Here is a 20,792-nt window from a genome sequence, read left to right on the forward strand (position 1 = left end):
GAGGCTTTTTTCAAAATCAGTAAAACTTTATTCTATTTCCATTCTTTGCCATTAACAGAAAAAAATTGGAGAAAGCAATGTTTGTTTTACAAAGATAATGCATCTCCCAGAGAAGAAAACCCTAAATTGAGAATAGAGGTAACATGAAAAACCCCCCCCAAAAAAAACACAGTACTGCCCTCTATTCAAAGAAAGTAACTCCTGATCTTTTTGGTTAAAGTAATACTTAGACCAATCATTCCGTTTTCTTGCTTGATAAAGTGTGACCGGGAATGGAGGGAGGGGCAGGGGGAGGGGGGGAAAAGAAAGCACACAGACATCAACTATTTCACCTTGATGAAAGTCTCAATACAGCTATGGAAAGCCTAAGTATTTATTCTTTTACAGTACACTGGGTGCTGGCTGCAAAAAAGAAAAAAAATGTATTCACTTCAGGCACAACTTCTTTCTTTTTAAATTTAAATCAGTAAAAGAAACTGGGTTTAGAAGCTGCAGTGTTCTAAGCAGCAGCAGATTTGTGCATTGTTTTAAATATATTTAAATTACCACACTGATGGCACACCTCAGCCTTATGAAATTCTGCACTGCATGTGTTTCAGAACGCTACAAAAATAAGTCTACCCCAGGAAGAGACTTTCATTGAGCTCTAACAACTTTGCTGGCTAAAGGACTCAAGTTAAATGAAATATGAAAACATTGTAACATTTGGCCATCAACTTAAGTTATCTGAATGTTCATGCAGATTTTATATAATGTTGAACTTATTCCACCCTCGTATGGTCCTCATAATTTGAGCAGAGAGAGCTGAAGTGAGCCTTCCGCTTCCACTTGGAAGGAAAGACATAATGCAGCTGAGCACTAAGGCATGGAAACACCTCAGCCAAAATAACAAAGATAAAGCGTAGATAATTGTAGTGCAGAATTCCATAAGGTCTACCCAGGTAGAGCTGTCTATAATGTTTACTCACATAGGCAATGTAGATTTGCAGTTACCAGTTGCGTTAAATGCACCATTCAAAACAAGCTTCTAAAATGTGATACTATAAGGCGCCACCTTAAGTTCTTCAGAATGCAACTGTGCATAACTTTAAAATGGTTTCATAAATTTATTTTAAACATAACATGAGAAGGTGTTAAAACTGATGTAATAGCTTTGTAGAATTTGGAGGAAGGGATGAATAGGGAGATATTCAGTACCCTTCACCAGCCCCCACCACGCAGTCGTACATCAGGTATGGGTTTTGTGGATCAGTCTATAACACCAGCTTGACGGATCTTTCTCTCTGCACCAAATCCCTGCATGGAAAACAAAACAAACCTTTAGCTCCAGCATCATGCTTTAAAGCAAACCTGTTCTGCTCCAACCAAGCACAGCTTCAGCACATTTCTAGTTAGCCACATTCGTCTTCAGAAACAACGGAGACCCTCAGAGGTTTTGCGGGTTGCTCTTTATAGTCCTGGATACTTCACAGATTCCAGACACTTTACTCCTTCTGCTTATCAAGCTGTGGCAGAGCCTTATGTGAAAGCCAGGTTTAGATAAAGTGATTTCACCTACTACCTCCGAGAAGAGGAGCAGGTTTATAAAATAAAATACAAAAACCAAGATAGCCATTATGTGCCAGAACCCAAGAAGCAACTGCTTGCTTCTATACTGTGTGCTCTTCTGAAACCACAGCATACGTTATTGACACAGGATGTAGCAGCCCTGGCTGCACAAAAATAACCTGATCTCACACAGTGGGTAACTAGTTCACTACAGAATGAAAGCAGACACCACTTTTCAAACAGTTTGGGCTGCCAACACAGGAAGCAGCATTATGTTATCAAAGTTAAAACAAACTGGTTATTCTGCAAGCTAGCCTTTCTCTTACGTACCTTTGAGTTATCCGGTCCCCTAGGCTGACGAAGAACTGTGAGACGAGGAGCATTGGCATCATCCATATTAATGCTCTTTAAACGATTAACAAGTCTATCAGGACGTGGAGCAGCAACAGCCTTAGCGCCTTCGCTGTAACAGAGTCAACCACACAGAGCACCGATGACTTCCCAGAGATGGTGTAAGCTACCTAATTTATACTCTCTCTCCCCATTAGGCCATTAACATAGTCTGTCTCATGTGCAAGCAGACTTTCCAGTGACACCATGTACATCTGCCTCAAAACCATTACTTTAAACACAGGAGTCTGAAATAGCAGTAGCTCAAGACAGTATTCTCAAAAGGGTAGTCTTTAGAGAGCAGAGGCGTTGCATTTACTCTCATGCACACATTGTTAGTATTTCCTACATTTCTGCTCCCTTTAACGGGAACAATAAAAGGCTTACGAGTTGCCAGTACATAATGGCATTGCATTAACAGCTCTGAAGACTATGAGAACAGAATTTTAGGATGTCGGGTAATGGTAGGACTAGAGGGAATGGAGATTAAAACTAGAGATGGGTCGATTCAGACTGGACATTAGGAAGAAGCTCTTCACCATGAGGGTGGGGAGACACTGGAGTGGGTTGCCCAGAGAGGTGGTGGAAGCCCCGTCCCTGGAAGTTTTTAAGGCCAGGCTGGACGGGGCTCTGAGCAACCTGATCTAGTGGGAGGTGTCCCTGCCCAGGGCAGGGGGGCTGGAACTAGATGGTCTTTAAGGTCCCTTCCAACCCTGACGATTCTATAAATTTTGGGAGAAAAAAACCTAAATGTTAGCACTTCTATAGCATCTCAAGCTTAAGCAAAATCCAAATTGAGCAGTTTTCTTCAAAATGATTAGTTCAAAAGCAAAAAAAAAATACCCGCCACCCTTAAGAAATAACATGCCAAAAAGAAACAGTGCTTAACGATGTTGTTGTTCTATTTAAAAATGAAAGATGCTCTTCAGGGAACAAGTGGAAGCACTATGTATTATGCTGTCCAGAGAGTTCAGCAACTACATAGGAATACCATCAGTTTTCTTATAATTAATTAATTAATGTCTACTCAGAAGGCTGCATCCAAGTTCCTGCTATGGGAGGAGTTTCTTCAAAACAGATTAAAGAACAAGCTATCTGTAATTAAGAAGAGCTGAGAGTTCTGCTGCTGCACACCCTACAAGTCCTGGCAGCCCTCAGGTGAGAGGCTCTCTCTGAAGCCAGCTGAAATTCAACGCTCCCGTTCTAGGAACAGCTAACTCAATTGAGAAGCAGCACGCCCTCCACTACTATGAAGCAGACAGCGCGCCAGATTAAATCACTTTAATTCTAAATCCTCACCAGACACGCCACACGTTACAGGCACTGCATTTTCCTGTGCGCTGGTTCAGGATTACGGAGAACTCCACTTCATCCCCAGCCTGTAGCTCCACACCATCCTGAACTTCTTTGACATGGAAGAAGAGCTTTTTGCTGTCACCCACTTCATAGTTAATGAAACCAAACTGAAAACCAACACATCACAAGGTTATTGCTCTCCTCTTGATGCAAACAGATGCAATGACTTACAGGAAACTTAACTACTTCTAGGAAAAAAACAAACTCTGAAGTGCCTAATGGAAGAGGAAATGCAATTTGTACACCGAACAGAACGTTCTGCCTGGAAACAATACTTCTGGAAGTCTAGGCACTCTTCTTGGGTTTGTAAAGTCACATTTAAATCCCAAAGTCTATAGAACAAGCTCTGAAAACCACCAAAGTCCTGGCAGTTGTATTAAACTGAGAAGAGCGCTGCTGTATGTTCTTTTTTTAGGACTCCACCTTCAAAATTACACAGTAACAACAAATATAAAGTGTTCACAGCTCTTAATTTTCTAAACATTCTGAGATGCAACTAACTAGGGCAATGATCAGCCCTTGCATTTCAGGTGGACTGTAATAATTGCTTAATGCTGTGAAGAAGCTTCTTCTAGAAGCAGAGTATGCGCAGTTTTGTTTCTTTTTTTTTTTTTTTAAACACATTTTTAATGCCCTGTTGAGCAGAAACTAGTTAGATGGATTTCTAGGACATCTGAAAACCAGGTCCTTCAGAATCAACCACAGCAAAACCGTCCAGTAGTGCCAAGTCAAGCAGTTACTTCCTATTAACGTGCATCTTGTCTTCACAGCAGCAGTCACTCACCTGATCTTTCACACACTCCACTGTGGCTCTGCGGAACGGTGTGATGTTAACAGCCATCGTCTGCCCATTTTGACCAAGAACACAGAGCTGAAACTTCACTGTCTCTCCTTTTTGCAGACAGTCACCTTTGTTTGCCATTCCAACGATTCCAAATGGATAGAACTCTCCTTTCATCTCACCTAGAGGAGGAAAACGTAAAGGGCAGAATGGAGAGGCATCCTTTTCTCTCCGAGGGCATTTAGAATTTGTTTCCAATATTAGAAATTATACTTTTACTGTCAGCTTAGTAGCATGAATATGGTCTGTAGTGTGAATATAATCCTCAACACCTCTGTTCACAGTTTATTAAACTTCTAAGCTTCTTGTGCATTTGTAAAAGGAACTCTTCTAATTTAAAAGCAGCAAATCTTACCATCCTCCATGACTTCAATCATGCCCTGGTATTCAGTTTGTGTGGGATCTACACTCCTTAAAGGACGAATTACTTTACCAGAGTAAACAGTTGGATCAGCTTCTTCGGTGATACCATTCACTGAAAAGAAACACAGTGCAAAACCAGGATGTTCCTAGTCATACTTTATTTTAAAAATAATTAAAGTGATTCAGATTGACCAGGAGCCAAAAGTTTGCACTGCAAGACACCTAAGGCAGCGCACTCTATCACCCAGTAAAACTGGAACAGCTTTAATACAGCTATAAGTAACGATAGCTTTTCTAGTGAAGACCACACTGACGGTTCAAATGTGGAAGTAGAAAAATATTAGTTTCTCATGAAACTAGACACTATGGAACTTGCAAAGCAAATCGAAGTATTTTACTTCTCTTCCACTACATTCCCATTCCCTGCTCACTTTAATCATTCAATAATCAAATATGCATTTTTTGTCCTTAATACCCCCATCTGCATTCCTCCTGCAATTTTCCTTCTGTGAGGTACTGCACAACTAGTGCAATTACTAGCTTGGCTAGTTCTGCCGCTAGGTCTCTTCTTATAACCCTCCAACTGAAGAGGAGAGAGCACAGTAAAGGCCCAAAGAGTTGCTACTGCCTACAGGACTGTTGGTCTGCACTTGTCTGTTCTCTGGAAACACGGGCAACGGCTCCCAGGAAATCAATGACCATCACATTAAGCATCATCCTCTTGGTCTAAGTTCCAACTGTAAATAGATTATTAATGAACTTTACCCCTCAGCACCTGCCAAGAGCCTTGTAAGCAGAAAGTACCAGGTACAGTCTTACCTGCATGTGTTTTGTTCACTTTTTCTGCACTAACTTTGTTTCCTTTGCCTTTTGACAAGCTGTATTCAACAGTGTCTCCAAGTTCCAGGTTATCAATATCACCACAGTATTCACTACGGGAATGGAATTATGTACAGTTTTCTTTTAGTTACATGACAACAGTGATGCTCATTCAACATTTACGTAAGTTGATCAGAAAACATTTAACTAGCTCAGTACCTCACATTGTCAAGAAATCCTCATTTAAGAAAGTGAAGCATTTCAAATATACAGTACAACTGTGTTTCTTGGCCTGGGATTCAGAGGCATAGAACACCACAATTGCTGACTAGCAGAAAAACCTGAACCAGTCCAGCAGAGATAATAAATGGAACTTGAGACACCTAAGCATACATTATATATACACGTGTGTGTGTGTGAAGTCTAAACGGGCTTAACAGTCAACACTACCAAACTTCCCTCCTCCCCCCAACCAAACAAACCTCCTCCACACACACAAAACCAAATAATAATAATAAAATTGCTATTCACCTGTAGTGGAAAAAGATCTCCTTATCATGATTGGCTGTTTCAATAAATCCGAAGTTATCTTTCAGGGCTGCCACATATCCCAAAAGCCTCTTAGAGCTGTAGTTGCGTCCTAGCATTCTGACAGAAACAGCTGTTTGCAGACCAGTTCTCTTCACTTCACAAACACTGAACTCAACCTGTTGAAGAGAAGCACATCAATACTAGAAAGGAAAAAAAACCAAACCAACCAGCCACGACCACTGCCATCAACAAAAAACACCAGACCTGAAACAACTCCTTTCAAAGGTGTGTAGCTCTAATCAATACCTAGGCTCTCCAGGAGAGTAATTTTCTAGCCACTACTCTCCCCTAAGTACCTGTCAGTCATTGACATTTACAACACTCCAAAGAGTAGCAATCACACTGGTGACATCTGGAAGGCAAGCCAGCCTCTAGCACTCAGCTTCTTTTACCCATTAAAGATGAGAACCTTTCTGTTTATGTGATTCACCTCCTTTCACTACACTTATCATCAGCAGCCCACACTGCACATGTACCTAGCTTTTCAGATTTTTAGAAAAAAATAATCAGTGCCTTCCTAGCATGGCTCCTGAACACTGACAGCTTTTAGGCTGCTCTTCCAGATCTCCGAGCTCTTTCTCCGCTTCCATTGTCTCTCTGGCTAATTTGCTCATAAGGGTACATTCTCCCTCTTGAACGTTAATCTCAAAGTCTTCGTGTTAAATTCCTCTTGATTATTCACAACCAGAGTCCACTGTCTTAACGATACAAATTCCTTGTTTAAAAAGCATCATTTACATACTAAGACACTTTTTTCATATGTGTATCACGAGATATTAGGATATTTTTCTAGTCTGAGAGAAGATTAAGCCACTCAAACCTAGGACAGAGGAAAAGAAATGGGTGACATTATGCAGATGCCTAGTCCTTCATTTGTTCCGAGAGGGAGAACAAATCCCAGCAACAAGGCAAAGAGCAGCTCAGGTCTCACAATGCGCAGAAAAATATTTCTTAATGGTATACTTAAGTTATATTACCTTATCTCCTATCTGGGGATTAGCAGATCCTTCCACATCCTTGGCCTGGTAAGGAATGGTCAGTTTTACTCCACAGTCATCATAAACAATTATTCCATCCTCAGCTTCCTAAAATCAAGACATTAGAATTCAGCAACAGGTGTCTTGTTTGTAAGCAAACAAGTTTACTACATACAATTAGGAGTACTGCTCATTTGAGCCACAGTGTTTTTTCAGTAACTACTCAGTAACTGGTGAAAAACACAACAAAGCAATCAACTCTGAGTAAGAGGCTTTAAATGATATTAGACAATATTTTTAAAGGAAAGGAAGCATTACCGCCATTTCCAGTTAAGTATTTATTGGAAGTTTAGTTATTCTGGCAATGATTAAAACACCACAACAAAACACCGGAGGTTCTCTGCTAGCCCTAGAAATTTAATTTTAACCAATTCTATCTTGTATCCTATGTAGTAGGAAGTAGAAAGAAACATCGCATCAAGTTCTTGGAAATTATCCTCAACATGATCATTAACAATGCTTTTATTATCTTGTTTCACACAGGTTTGTTTTCACTGACTGCTGTTCTTAGCTATTCAATGTAGCTCACATTTATACAGGATAAACAGTGCTTCAAAATGTTGAATTACAGATTCTAAGGAAGTAGCCTCACTCTCTCCAAAGCCGGGAACAAAGAATAGGTACTTCACAAGCAGAAGAGCATCATTACCTTCTCTTTGCCTTTATTTGGGCTAGTGGCTTTGGCTGGAGTGGCTTCTTTGTCTATAGTGCCCACAAAACGGTGATCTGATTGGGTGTGGAAAGAAACCGTGCCCTTTGGAAGTTTTTTAATCCTTATAGCATGATTTCTTTGGGCAGACAACATATCCTGAAAAAGAAGACAGATCAGATTTTAGACAGATCGCACATATTTCCTTTAAAAACTACGATTTCATAAAACTATTAATCTCACTTACAGGAACAACAGTGAACTCTACTTCATCAGAAATATGGAGCTGATTTCCATCCATAATTTCACTGAAGTGGAAGAACATGCGAGCGTCCCGGTCCACACATTTAATGAAGCCAAAGCCATCTCTCATTGCTGCAATCACACCCTGAGAATAGTCAAATGGACAATTACAGTTTTACTACTAGTATGCAACATCTGTCTGCAGGTACTCCACATCTGTCTGTGGAGTATGTAATGGTCTGAACACAAGGCCTGAATCCTATGAAAACACTTCTTGGCTTACGCCATATGTTTCCTTGCAAATGGTCAACCTGAAATGCAAACAAGTCGTACTTACCTAGTTTCTCTACTTAAATCGTTATGAAGTGGAAAAGATTAATTTAAGCCATTAACAAGAGGACTACAGTTTAAGAAACTGACATTACTCCTACACTGAGAACAGTCTTGAAGGGGGTAACTCTACAAATACATGCATCATCTATATAAGTATACGATACATACATAAACACACACAATAAACATACAAGAACCTATAAAAACAGGAAATAAAATCAGTGACAGAAGGGAGGAGAAAACCCATCAGATTTCCAGAAACAAATGAAGAAATTAAAAAGCTTTCTAACAAAGGAGTTTGTTAAGACCATCACATCCATGGATGCATATTATGGTAATCGTGTTACGTAATATTTTAGTGGCCTTCCTGGTAACCACTAGAAATGGAATGCTGAATGACAAACCCATTTCTCACTCTTAACTGCTCTTTAAGAAAAAGCCTCCTTAAACTTGCTGAAAGAGTTCGTTACTCAAGTTAGAAAGAACTAGTACCAGATCGTGCCAGAGGTATTGAGCTCACGAACATACCCAGTTCGACCCTGTCACTACAGAGCCTTTAGCAGGTCTCAGGGAAGGCTTATAGGATCTGAATGACAATGCCAAGATACTTTCCACCTTTAGGAACATTCTTCTCTTATATAGTTTTCACAAGCTCAGGAAAATCAGCTAACCTTTCTAGAAGCAGCCAATACTCGTCACCTCAATAACAGCTCAATTCAGGAGGGCAAATGTATCTAGCCAGAGTACGAATACAAGGAGTCTGTAGGGTAGAATGCCAAGAACTGAGAGGCTGAAGTCAAAGTTCAGTGGTTTGCTTAAAGCAAAGGGTCCTTAATTCACAGCACACTGAGGTCATAGCGCTATAATTGGACTCCAATTGAAAAGGAAGACAAACTTACCGTCTAGTTGGAAAAAAAACAAAATTCCAAATTACAGGGATGAAAGGTATTCTTTAATACTGATTAGCACATCCATCTTAGTCCCTGTAATCCACAAAGAGTTTTCTGTATGTGATAGAACACAGCTCTCTACTATCCTTCTGCTGGACCCTCGGACAGGGAGACTGGCCAAAAAGCATGAAATCCAAGAGCTGCACACAGTACCTCCTGTGAATCCTAAGACTTTTCACTACCTGAACCAGAGTAGCCCTAGGTTCTTCCAGTTTTCCTAAGGAACATGAGTAGTTATCTATTTAGACTCAAGCATGTGTATTTTTAAACTAATAGTTCAAGATTGCAGTACTTGCTAGCAATGCAAGCCAAGAGGGCCAATTAAGATCTGTTTTTCTAATATGACTTCATTTACACAATAGTTAATTTTTTATTGTTTTAAAGGCAAGATGCATAGCATTAATTCTGAATTTTATACCATTTAAGCATTTCATTTGAAGTGTACATCTGAGGACCGGGTTTTGGAAAAGAGAATGGAAGACATCAGTGATTTCTGCATTAAGTTATTGTTTAAGACAACCCCCCTTGTTTCACTTTCATTTGCCCTCAAGAGTTAAAATTTTTAAGACAGATACTTGCCATTTCCCTGGTTTCGTTAGTAAACTGGAAAGTATTGGGGAGAACCTCAATATTGGTGGCTCGTTCCAGTTTGTCACGTCTGTCAGTTGAAATATTGAATCGAACGTGGTCGCTTTCCAGCAAGGTCACCTTGGATTTTGTATCTTTGTCTCCAAATGGAAGTTCTTTAGGAATCACAAAGTCAACTTTGATGCGGCCAGGTAATGGATCGCTCTAGCAGACAGAAAACCCAATAGGAAAAGTCAGTTCACCTACAAGACTCACGATAACTGCAGACAAAATAGCTGTCAAGTATGGATGACACCAAATGTCTGCTAGACTCAGATCACTATGCCTTATTTATATCACTCCTAATTTGTAATTTACTGCCCATAGCCAAAATTCAAGGCAGTTTTTGGTGACGGTGGTTCAGGGTTTTTGTTTGGTTTTTGGTTTTGTTGTTCTTGTTGTTTGATTGTGGGGTGGTTGGTTTTTTTTAAGCACCAAGCACTTATTGCCGAAGAAATTAAGACTCTATTTCAAGAACTAAATTTATAACCATACTTGGAACACTTCTAAAAGGCAGTGTCTTTCTTAAGTGTCTAAAACACACGAAAAATCTGGCAACAAACCTTCCCAAAACAACAATGCAGACTCGTCTAAAACCTTAAGGGAAGTGCTCATGTACATCCTTTCCTCAAAGCCAAGTTTTCCTCAAAAACCTCATTAACTGTTAATGCTCGCAGGAATCCATAGACCAGGATTACTCCAGCAAGTATTTTCTCCCCTTTTCCCTATGCTTTTGCCTTAAAGATACATCCTAAACCCACAAAATTCAACAGCAAGTATTTGAAACATTAAAGAAAACACATACTCCCCCATGTACCACCACCCTAATTCTTGCTTTTTATAACCTTTAGAAAAATTGCACATTGCGACTGCTATTCATGGTTGTTACAGGTTAAGAACAAGCTTATTCCTTCACACTGACACCATGCTTATACAGCAGACTGTTACAGGGAAAGGGCAACAATTTTATTGTTTGACTGGAATTCAGTACAATCAATACAACATTTCAAATAAACTTAAGTAAATACTGAAATTCACCTGGTTTTTGCTGGGTACTTTCGGAATTACTTTGGTTACAGTTCCTTCAAAATGTTCAATGCTGATATCTTCAAAAATGACAGTTCCTTGAGGCAGCAGTCTAACATCTGTTGCAACTTCTTTACCCTAAAAGCACAAAATCAGTCAAATACCCATGGAGAAGAAGTAAGGTAGCAGATGTTTTTTGATGAACTTCCCCCCCCCCCTTTTTTTTTTACAAGTGAATTTGAGTAAACAGACAGCTGTCCAGTTATGGCCTAGGATCTTGTCTTCAGTTTTTACTGGATTTCGTCTTACATTTCTGTCTTTGATTGTAAACTCCACATCATCACCAGGCTGTAAGGCTTCTAGGTCACCTTTAAATTCACTATAGTGAAAGAATATCTCCTTCACGACATCACCCCTCTCAATAAATCCAAAGGCTTCCTGAGAACAGAACAAAGTATTTAATAAATTGCCTATTCTCTTGACACACCAAGACAAAATTTTACAGGTTCTATCAAACACAATGAAAAACTATGACACACCAGTACAGCAGACTTATAAGTGCGCACAGCTAACAGACTACCACAAGAAATATACAAACAGAAGTAAATGGGGCTTCCTTTGTTAAGGAGAGTATTAGTATCAAAGATTAGCTGTTTAAATCATTTCACCCAGTTTACATCCACAGCTCCAAACTGTTAATAGCTCTTAATGCCCTGAATATATTATTTATAACACCACTTTTCAGAATAGCATTTAATTTTCCAATGAAACTTTAAAGCTAGAGCATCACTTACTTTCATGGCACAGACTACTCCTTGACAGCGGGCTTGTTTCTTTTTTAATAGCATAATGTTACGAGCACTTACAGCACCAGTACTGGAGGGGGGGAAAAAAGTAAACAGAGCAAACTGAAACAACTCAAAATTGGAGCAAAAATTAAGATTGTATCTCATAATGCCATTTCAGTTCTTGAAACAGGCATGAATTGCTGCCTGACTACTAACACAAAGTATAAAGTCAGAAAAGCAATACCAACTTACTGTTTGTTTGTATCAATTACAAAGTTTATTTTATCTCCTGTTTCCAGCTGTACATTTCCTTCAACGTCCTCGGGGGTGTAAGTCAGGTAAAATACTTCCTATAAATTAACATTGACCAATATTAGTCTATTTGCAGAATAGTTGTTACAAAGAAATATTAACATTATTTTGTTTAATAGCAGTATCTGCTATTAGAGAAATTAATCTAGAGAAATAAAAAATGGTCAAACATGGCATGCAGAAACATTCTTTTTTCCATTGTGCTGTTTTGATGAGTCTGTAACAAGCAACTTAAGTTGAAAGGTTTGTACATGGCCATCTTTAAATGTCAATTTCTAAACTCTGAAGGTTCAACATAGGGACACATGAACATTACGTAACCCAGTTCATTAAGTTTTAAAAGAGGAAAAACAACTATTTGGTTCTATATAAAATTCTCCATAGATAAAAGCAAGTAAGCTAACATTTCCGTTTGTAGTAATTACCAAAGCATGCTTTTTTTTTTTGGCCAAGAACTACAGCTCTTAGCCGTGTCAAAAGTCTACATTAAATTGCGTCAGTTTTTTTTGCTCATGGACCACAGTGATGGATCAGTGAAGAGTTCAAGTAAAATACGTAAGCTTTACCCCATTACGTTCGTAGCATACACTCCCTGTTGGACTCTGACCCGGGGCAGCTGGAGATTTACTCTCTAAATTGTGAGGAACAGCGCACACAACCTACCAGTCAAAAAAAAAATCCATTGCTAGTCATTTCAGGAGCAGCATTGTTGAATACAACAAGAATCTCAGTATCCTCTACTATGCACTCAGGGATGCATGCCACGCTGCAGAGTTTCAATCTTACAGAGCACCTGTTGACTGTCAGAACTGCTTGGAGCCAAGTAAGAGCTCAAACTGAACCTCTGAATTTTTACCAGAACAACAAAAATATCTTTCAGTGTAACTGAATATCGTATGCAGTTAATATGCATGCTAAATGAATCTAGCCTTCGACACTGGAGTAAAGGGTGCAAATTATGCATCTATAGAAAACAGGCACTAACTTGTCCGTTTATTCGTTCTTCAGGTAATATTTCTGGTTTTATCTTCACCAATTTAATAGCAATGGGTTTTCCAGTTCGGCGATCAGAAGACACTTCAAACTCAACGTCGTCTACAAGACAATCAAACACGGTAATGACATTACAAAGTTTTGTGTTCGGTTTGTTTTGTGCAGTTTTTTTGTTTTTTTTGTTTTTTTTTTTTTTTTAAATCACTGAATGGTTACATGTTATTATTCATGTAACAAAGTACACAACAAAGTACACAACAAACACAACAAAGTAAAACTCAGATGCTTTTGTTACCAAGGAAGGACATTCTATTTGCAAATATTTCTCTGGTTATTCTGCTTATTCACTCTTGTTGCTAATGAACTATTCTATTGTAATGGCTTGCCCTTCAGTAATTCCGCACCCTGCCCGCCCGGGCCCTGCTCACTATACAACAGACTTCACACTGAAGTTCACACAACATATGCCATTAAACAGTTTAGAAACTTCGCTGCCACGTTAATTATGAAGTAGCAGCCTCCCCATTCTGCAAAACAACTGTCCATCTTCAAATTAATTTAAAAAATAAGAAATAGAGCTCATGAGATATATTCTTCCACAGTCTAATCGCTTGCTTCCATCTCAGTTACACAAGTTTGACCTAACACCACACCGTTTACAGAATGGCCGCAATTGCACTAACATAATCTGTACAAAGCTTAAACGCTGTCAAGGTATCTCATCAGGAGTGGTAGATTATTAATTCAATTGTATCTTTAGCCCATCAGAAGCAGCAGCATGCATCTTTTCGTGCCACAAGATAAAAGGATTTTCTACGGCAAGTGAAAGAGACTGGTCTTCACCCAGTCAAGAAGCTCTGAAAGTCGCCCAATTACCTCCTACTTTGAGCTCCTGTAAGTTGCCATTGTACTGTGAACAGTGGAAGAACAGTCTAGCTTGCCGTTCTGAACACTGAATGAATCCATAAGAGGTCAGCAGTTTTTCTATAACCCCAGTCTCACGCAGTGCTGCCGAAGTACCATTGGGGTACCCGTTGTGTCCATTGTTGTGGAGCAGGTTTGGATCAAAGCTCATCTGTTTAAAAGAAAGCATAGGGGAAGAAAAAAATACATGAAAACCACTTTACTAAGTTCCCTTTCTCCATGCCAACATAACAGAATAACAAACACAATGAGCTTACAGAAGTTATTGTAACACGCAAATTCTAACAATTTTTAAAATAGAGTAAGAACATCAAAACAGTCAAGCTTTTGTAAAACAATAACCCTTACAATTTAGACAGGCAACATATGTATAAAATAGGCCAGAAATACAACACCAAAATATAGCTTGTTTAGACCAAAACAAACTTCTGACTTTCTTCAGTATTATACCTCGAAATTCTCCCACATTTGCTATTTCACATCAGAGCCTGAAAATATCTAAAGTATCTGCTCTTCCAAATTATAGAGGTAATTAGGAAAATGCAACGGTTATGAACCAACAGAATTAGGTTCACAACCCTGCAAAGTACGTCCCTAGTTTGTCTGTTCAGCCTTTCATTCTAAAAAAAATGGGTTTAGGTATTTAAACATTTTTGCGGTTATGGAATTAATACCCAGAATTAAACTAACATTTCTGTAGCACAGGAGCTCAAGTGCTAGAGAAACTGAGAACACCTGAAAACAGCATTAAATTTAAAACTTTAAAGCTGTCATGAACAGTTAAATTAACCTACATCCATGAAAACCTTTTTTTTGGGGAGGGAAGGAGGTGTCTTGTCTTTTCAAGGCACAGACTCAATCTTGAAATATTCACAAGTCCCTTCACTAACTCACTGGCTTTTTGATGTGCAAGTCTCATTTTAAAAGCAAGCCATTTTCATTTTCAGGTTAGCAGTTAATCCAGTTGAAATATATTGTACCTCACCAAACACTTTCATTCAAGAAAGACTGCTGAAGCAACCTTCCCCAGTCAATATGCATCTTAAGATATGATATTGGAGAGCTTTATTTGCTGCAGTTTTCAGCATATTTATTTTGGAAACAGAATGAGACTGTATCTGTTCTCTGCTTTCTTTTTGCATGAAGCAGAAGAGATTCAAAGTTAGTCAGCAATACGTTCGGTGGAGAGAAAAGACGTCCGAGTAACTTGTAAAACGGTCATACTTCTTACTCTAATACAGTTACTCCACATATTAAAAGGTATCATTATGGCACGTCTTATCATGCCATTTGGAAATCAGTTTAAAAGTGATCAGACAGCACCACTCTTTTGAGGAAGGCAACGCCTAGGACATTCCACACACAAGAAGATGTCCTCCTGTGAAGGCAACAGTTGAAGTGTTTGATTTTAAGCCATCTTAGAGTTCGAAATGATTTTTCAAAAATAAATCAGTCCCGCAAGTAGGTTGGCTGGGGAAAGGGAAAATGATACATTATTATACCTTTTCCCAGGAGAACAGGCAAGACCATTAAGCCATTATGAAAGCTCAAATCAGTGTGACAAATGCTTTTTGAGAGTCATATACAAAATGGCCACTTCCCATCTCTGATAAACATAAGTACACAAACACACATATACCCCTGCCACAGACATTAAGTAACAGACTACTACTAAAGGTATATCATATACAGAAAATGACAAAAATCTACCTAAAAATCAAGTTCAGAACAGCCGGTTTAGGATTAGAAAACCACACTGCTGCAATCTCTTGCTCAAAGACTAACATTGCATGATACCACTTGAACAGTTTGAGTTTAAAGGAGTATTAGTATAGCACAAAGAACTCATCATCAATCATCTAAAGCCTGACAACTTAAGTGCAAACCAAGACACACTCCTCAGGGTGGCACTAAAATTTACTGTAGAGAGAAAGATACATGATAATATCGTCAGCCTTTCCAGATGCTTCTCATGCTCCTAGACCTGTTCAAACATAATGTTATAACAGAGACTAACAAAAATCAAACACAAAGTCCATTTACACACATGACCAGGAGTATTGTCATAAAACTTTAAGAAACTCCTAGTAATAGGCTACAACCTATTAATGTACAAACAAGACTTGCTTGGATCTACAATACAATGATTATATACTGTACCATGATCACTACCTGCCTGTGCTGTCCACTGCCAACAGCCCGCTCCCAACAGCTGTCTTTTAACACAGCTGACCTGTTTGTTCACAAGAGTAAGAACTAGGAATCCCACCAGTACACTTACCCACAGGAAGAAAAACAAACTGTGCAGTAAGGTTTAAAGAAGACTAAATGGAGGTTATTTGAAAAAAGGGACTGCAACCACAACAATGATTGGAACCGTTACCAGAGGAGAGAGACATTAATAACCAGCTCTCTCTAGCGTTATAAGTAGATGTGGTGTTAAGGGATATGGTGTAAGGGAGAACTTTGTAGAGTGGAGATGCTGGTTGGACTCGATGATCCCAAGGGTCTTTTCCAACCTAAATGATTCTATGATTCTATTGTTAAATAAAGCCATATTGTGGGTACTATTAATTCATCGTGTTTCTACTAAACCAACATAACAGCAATGAACTGCTAAAAAAAACCCCCATACCCTCTGTTGACAACTTGGTTCCTATTAAGTTTAGAAATATAGATAACTCTTTATATAACATATGCACCAACCTCGCAGTGATATTCAAATATTGCACTTTCAGTAGTATTAGCCGATTCTTCTGTTTCAGCACAAGTTTCTAAGGATGAAGACTGCTATTATTAAAAAAAAAAAAAAAGAGAGAGAGAGAGAAAGGAAGACAGAAAGAAAAAAAGATAGCAAGAGAACGTGATCTATCAAGCTAATAGAGAAAACAAGTGCTGCTGCCCTGGGCAGTTTCAGTACAGCACTGGAGAAAACAAAGACTATTAGCAGCGTTGGGACGTGCTCTTTTGAAGCTGTTGAGTAGGCACAAACTTCTTGTTTCAGATCAAGCCTTGTATCTTCAGTGTAAGTTTCCTCTTCTTTGGTCTTGAGTTGTTGTTACGATGTGGTATATTCTTTTCCTGATCTGAACTTGAAGCAGCAGTTTCAGGTGGTGAATTCTGTTCTGTTCCACTTCATACTGGAGAAAGGAAAAAGACACACGCTAAGTATCACCTTAAAAGAAATTATATATCAGTCCTAGGTGTTCCTACAAACAGCTGCATTTCCTCTACTTTAATACCATAGGATTGATCCATGCTAGGAAAGACCGGTTTACACATGTATTTGGCATTCTCATTTTCAGCTTTGTTTTCCAAGAAACTCTACCTCCAAGCCAGTTATGCAATATTTTCAATTTTGAAATCTTCAGAAGCAGTTAGGCATTTCAGGAAAGGTCCCAGTTTGTACAATTAAAAGAGCAACTTCATTTTGATGAACAGCAGCATCATTTAATGCAAGTCTTAGTCCTGCTACCAGTAACTTTATATGGGTGCTGTCTCATAATTTAATTAATAAGTGCTTGCATAGACCTTCAGAGTAGCAATGGAGGGGGGGATTAGAATTTCCTGATATTTTTTGTTCCAAAAGGTAAGTCAAGGACTAGCAATACCTGAAGCAGCTTTAGCTTCGTATAAAAACAAACAATTTTCTCAATTATACGTAGAGGTGCTGTATGTGTGTTCTACACAGACCATACGCGCCCTGGCATAGCATGTAAAATAACTGCAAAGCCATTCTCTGGACTTCTTAAAACAGTGTTTGGAAAAATGTTGATTACATATAGATAATATTTGTGTAGATAACATAGGAGAGAAGCCTCTCTGCAACAGTAAGTAGATAATAGTTCCTTCCTAAAGTTTTCCAGTACCACTTTGCATTTTCGTGAGAAAGCTATTTAGACAAATGGCCACCTACCACATAAAACTGAAACCTTATAGAAACAGAAGCTTTTTTTTTTAAAAAAAAGAAATAAAGTTTAATTTGAGTTTGTTGCTTACTCAGTACATATAGGAAAAAAAAAAAGAGAAAATTATCGTGGACAAAAGCTGCTTATAAGCTACAGAACTATGAATCTATGGATAAACTAGCATGTTATGCAGTAATCTAAAGGTACGAAGCATAAGAGCACAACTCTTCTCCAAGTCGCTCAACAAGTCCCACACCAAATGAGCAAAAATATGGACAAAGCCTATTTCTCCACTATAATGGGAAAGTGAATTTCACAATTTACATCGAGCTTTGAATTCCCATTAGTGAACTTGAAAGAGTCAACTTAAGTGACTGAAATGTGAATGCAAAGATATTTAACGCTCATCACAGTGAAAATGCTGACTGCAGTCAGCTATGACAAATAACACCTCTAAACCCCAAAAGCACACAATGGCTGTATGCAAACTCATCATCCCTTTTTCACAGAAGTTTGTATTTCCATGACCTCTCCTCCAGATGAAGGATCTTCCTTTAGTCACTACTCTGAAAAACTTTCTGCTGACATAAGTCTTCTTGTCAGACCACTACACGTACATGACTGAGACTAAGAAACTGGATGAGGGCAGTACAAACCAGTATCCGGTATGAAAGGTTTGCAGTGAAAGATTAAATTACAAAAAAAATATAAATGAGACGACATAAAGCTACTGAAAAAACAGCAGGATCACTAGACTTTTCACATACCTCTGTATTACATTCAGGCAACTGTTACACAATCTCTTTCAGGACAGTATTATTTTTTGGACAGCATTTCACATTTCAAATGAGCATCTCCCTAATCAAGTTCAGGAGAAATGAAGGAGGCAGACACTGTATCACAGGAACTGCACAGAGACACTTCTTATTCACATTCTTCTCTCTCATCTAATTAGATTAATATTATTAGATCTCTACTGGAGCTGTAACTTGTATTATATTACATTTCTCCTTTTTCTGCACATAGAATGTGTTAAATTTTGATAGAATAATCAAAACACCTCTTCTGCCCAAGGATGACTAAAGCTAATTTTATCGGGTAATGGAATAAGGCATAAGCTTTTCCCTTAAGAGTCAGTTTGATTTGGTAACAAGATTGTTTTACTACACTTAAGTCATAAAAAACAGGGTTGTCAAGCAAGCATAAAGGAAAAAAAAACAACCAAACAAACGTCACTCTGTGTGTCTGCCTCAAACTTTTTACTTTTTAATTCAGCTACTATAAATAATCCTCCAAACTGTAAACAGTCTAAACAGCTGCCCTGCTCCCAAGTCACACTGGGTTCTGCATTTGTATATTTACAGCTGAAAAGATTAATGAAAAGACAGGGAAGAGCTGTACAAGTCCTGTTCTTGAAGTCTTTCAGGTGCAGATTTTGCTAAATGACAGTAAGTCACATAAAGCTGTTCACAGCTGGAAACCATCTATACAGCCTAACAGTAGAACTTGACAGATTATAAACACTGTTTTGTTTACCATTCCCTACCTAAAAAGAGGTAACTGGAAAAACAAGTATTTTACTGGGTTAGAACATGCGCTTCTAGAAATACCCATCTCTTACATGACTAAGATTAAATTTAATAAAGATAACACTTTATATTTTCAGTATGCATGTACAACACAGCTATTACAGGATACTTGGAGATAAAGCTCTTACGTATCTTTTCAAATGAATACTGGAAAGCAGTACTGAACGCTTGCTCTTCAGCGCCCCAAACAATACATGACAGCTACGAGATCAGCTACTAACATTCCCTAGATTAGTGAAATCACTTCTACATCAAAAAACATACATCTACGGGGGGGGGGGGGGGGGGGGGGGGAGTTAAATAACTTCTAAGGACACATGGAATCATTTTAAAAATAAAAATCCTAAAAACCCGGTTTCTTTTACCGGGACCGGGGCTGAGCCCTGCGCTGGTCCTTAATGCAGACGACAGAGAGACGGCCCCAGGCGTTCCGCCGGGGCCTGCGGCAGGGCCAGCGGCGGCCCCGCAGCAAGATGGAGGCCGCGGAGCGGGGCGCACGGCCCGGCCGAGGGGCGGTGCCAGCGGCCGCGGCCAGCGGCGGGGGGCGGCCGGCCTGCCGCCGAGGCCTACACTATGACAGAGCAAAGGCGGAGGGGGGGGCCTAGCCGGCGCTTCCCGTCCCGGGGGCAGGGCAGGCCCGGCGGAGGGAGTGGCCGCCCCGCCGCCCTCCCCGCACACAAAGGGGGGCGATGGCGGCAGCTCCCCCGCACACAAAGGGACGGGGCCTAGTCCCCGCGCCGGGCGGGGCCGCGCGCGGCACGCCGGGAGCCGCCGCCCGCCCCCAGGAGCCCCCGCGCCGGCGCCCCGCCCGCGGCCTGCCGGGACCCGTAGTCCCCGCGGCACCGCCCCCGGCCCTCCCACCTCCCGCCGGCCTGCAGGCCCCAGGCAGCCCCGCGGCCTGCGGACCGCGCAGCGCGCCGGGAAAGCGAGTTCCAGCGCGTCCGCGGCCCCGCCCTCGCGGCCGGGTGGGCGCCCCCGCCCCGAGCGCCCCGGCGGCAGCGCGTCCGCCCGCAGGACGCCGGGAAGCGTAGTGCGCACGCCGCCGCGGCCCAGCCGCCCGCGGCCGCCGGTACGCCCATCCGCGGCGGCGACGGCCTGCCCGGCGGGCGCCCACGCTCCCCCCGCGTTCCGCGCAGCCGAGGCGAGGCCGCGGGCGCCTTTACCCCGCCGCGACGGACGGCAGGCGGAGGCCGGGCCCAGAGGTGCCCTTTGCCTCCTCCGCCGGCTCGCGGGGGGCCGCCGCGTCCCCTCAGCGTCGCGGGCGCGGGGCCGGGAGCCGGCGCGGCCGCCGCCCGCCGTACTCACCCCAACAGCTCAGCGCCCCCGCTCCAGCGCCGCCATGAGCAGCACGGCACCGCACGTAGGAACGGACCCGGCCTCTCGCGAGACCGTGGGCGGGGCTGCGACTGCGCACACCGCCGCGCGCCGCTCGCGCACTGCGCATGCGCGCCCGGGCACCGGCCGGCGGCGCGCGCACGTGCAAACGGCGGCCGCGCGCGAGAACA

At 40.9% G+C, this 20,792-nt stretch overlaps 1 protein-coding gene across 2 annotated transcripts; it reads right to left on the reverse strand.

Annotated features, from left to right (window-relative positions):
- Positions 1-5: 5 nt before the first annotated feature.
- CSDE1 (cold shock domain containing E1) lies at positions 6-20,704 on the reverse strand. Of its 2 annotated transcripts, XM_074564691.1 has the most exons (20): positions 20,593-20,704; positions 16,497-16,930; positions 13,743-13,941; positions 12,859-12,968; positions 12,440-12,532; positions 11,814-11,911; positions 11,568-11,649; positions 11,083-11,211; positions 10,786-10,911; positions 9,700-9,912; positions 7,842-7,982; positions 7,595-7,753; positions 6,886-6,993; positions 5,849-6,024; positions 5,318-5,430; positions 4,491-4,610; positions 4,079-4,257; positions 3,238-3,401; positions 1,879-2,011; positions 6-1,296 (listed from the first exon to the last, which is right to left on the reverse strand). In XM_074564691.1, exons 3-20 carry the CDS (start codon positions 13,939-13,941, stop codon positions 1,249-1,251), a joined length of 2,391 nt encoding a protein of 796 aa, XP_074420792.1. In that variant the 5' UTR covers positions 16,497-16,930; positions 20,593-20,704; the 3' UTR covers positions 6-1,248. The 2 variants fall into 2 exon arrangements, with proteins under 2 accessions (XP_074420792.1, XP_074420793.1); XM_074564692.1 differs by lacking the exon at positions 12,440-12,532 and having other exon boundaries at positions 20,593-20,690.
- Between the last annotated feature and the right edge of the window lie 88 nt (positions 20,705-20,792).

Source organism: Larus michahellis, chromosome 21 (genome assembly GCF_964199755.1).
Source record: "Larus michahellis chromosome 21, bLarMic1.1, whole genome shotgun sequence".
Taxonomy (NCBI): Eukaryota; Metazoa; Chordata; class Aves; order Charadriiformes; family Laridae; genus Larus; species Larus michahellis.

Coding starts and splice junctions, on each gene's coding strand:
- CSDE1 (XM_074564691.1), bottom strand. CDS start 13,941: ATGAGCTTTGATCCAAACCTGCTCCACAACAATGGACACAACGGGTAC. Junction 6,994..7,594: donor CAAATAAAGGCAAAGAGAAG/GTAATGATGCTC, acceptor TCTTGATTTTAG/GAAGCTGAGGATGGAATAAT. Junction 3,402..4,078: donor TGGAGTGTGTGAAAGATCAG/GTGAGTGACTGC, acceptor GTTGGTTTTCAG/TTTGGTTTCATTAACTATGA.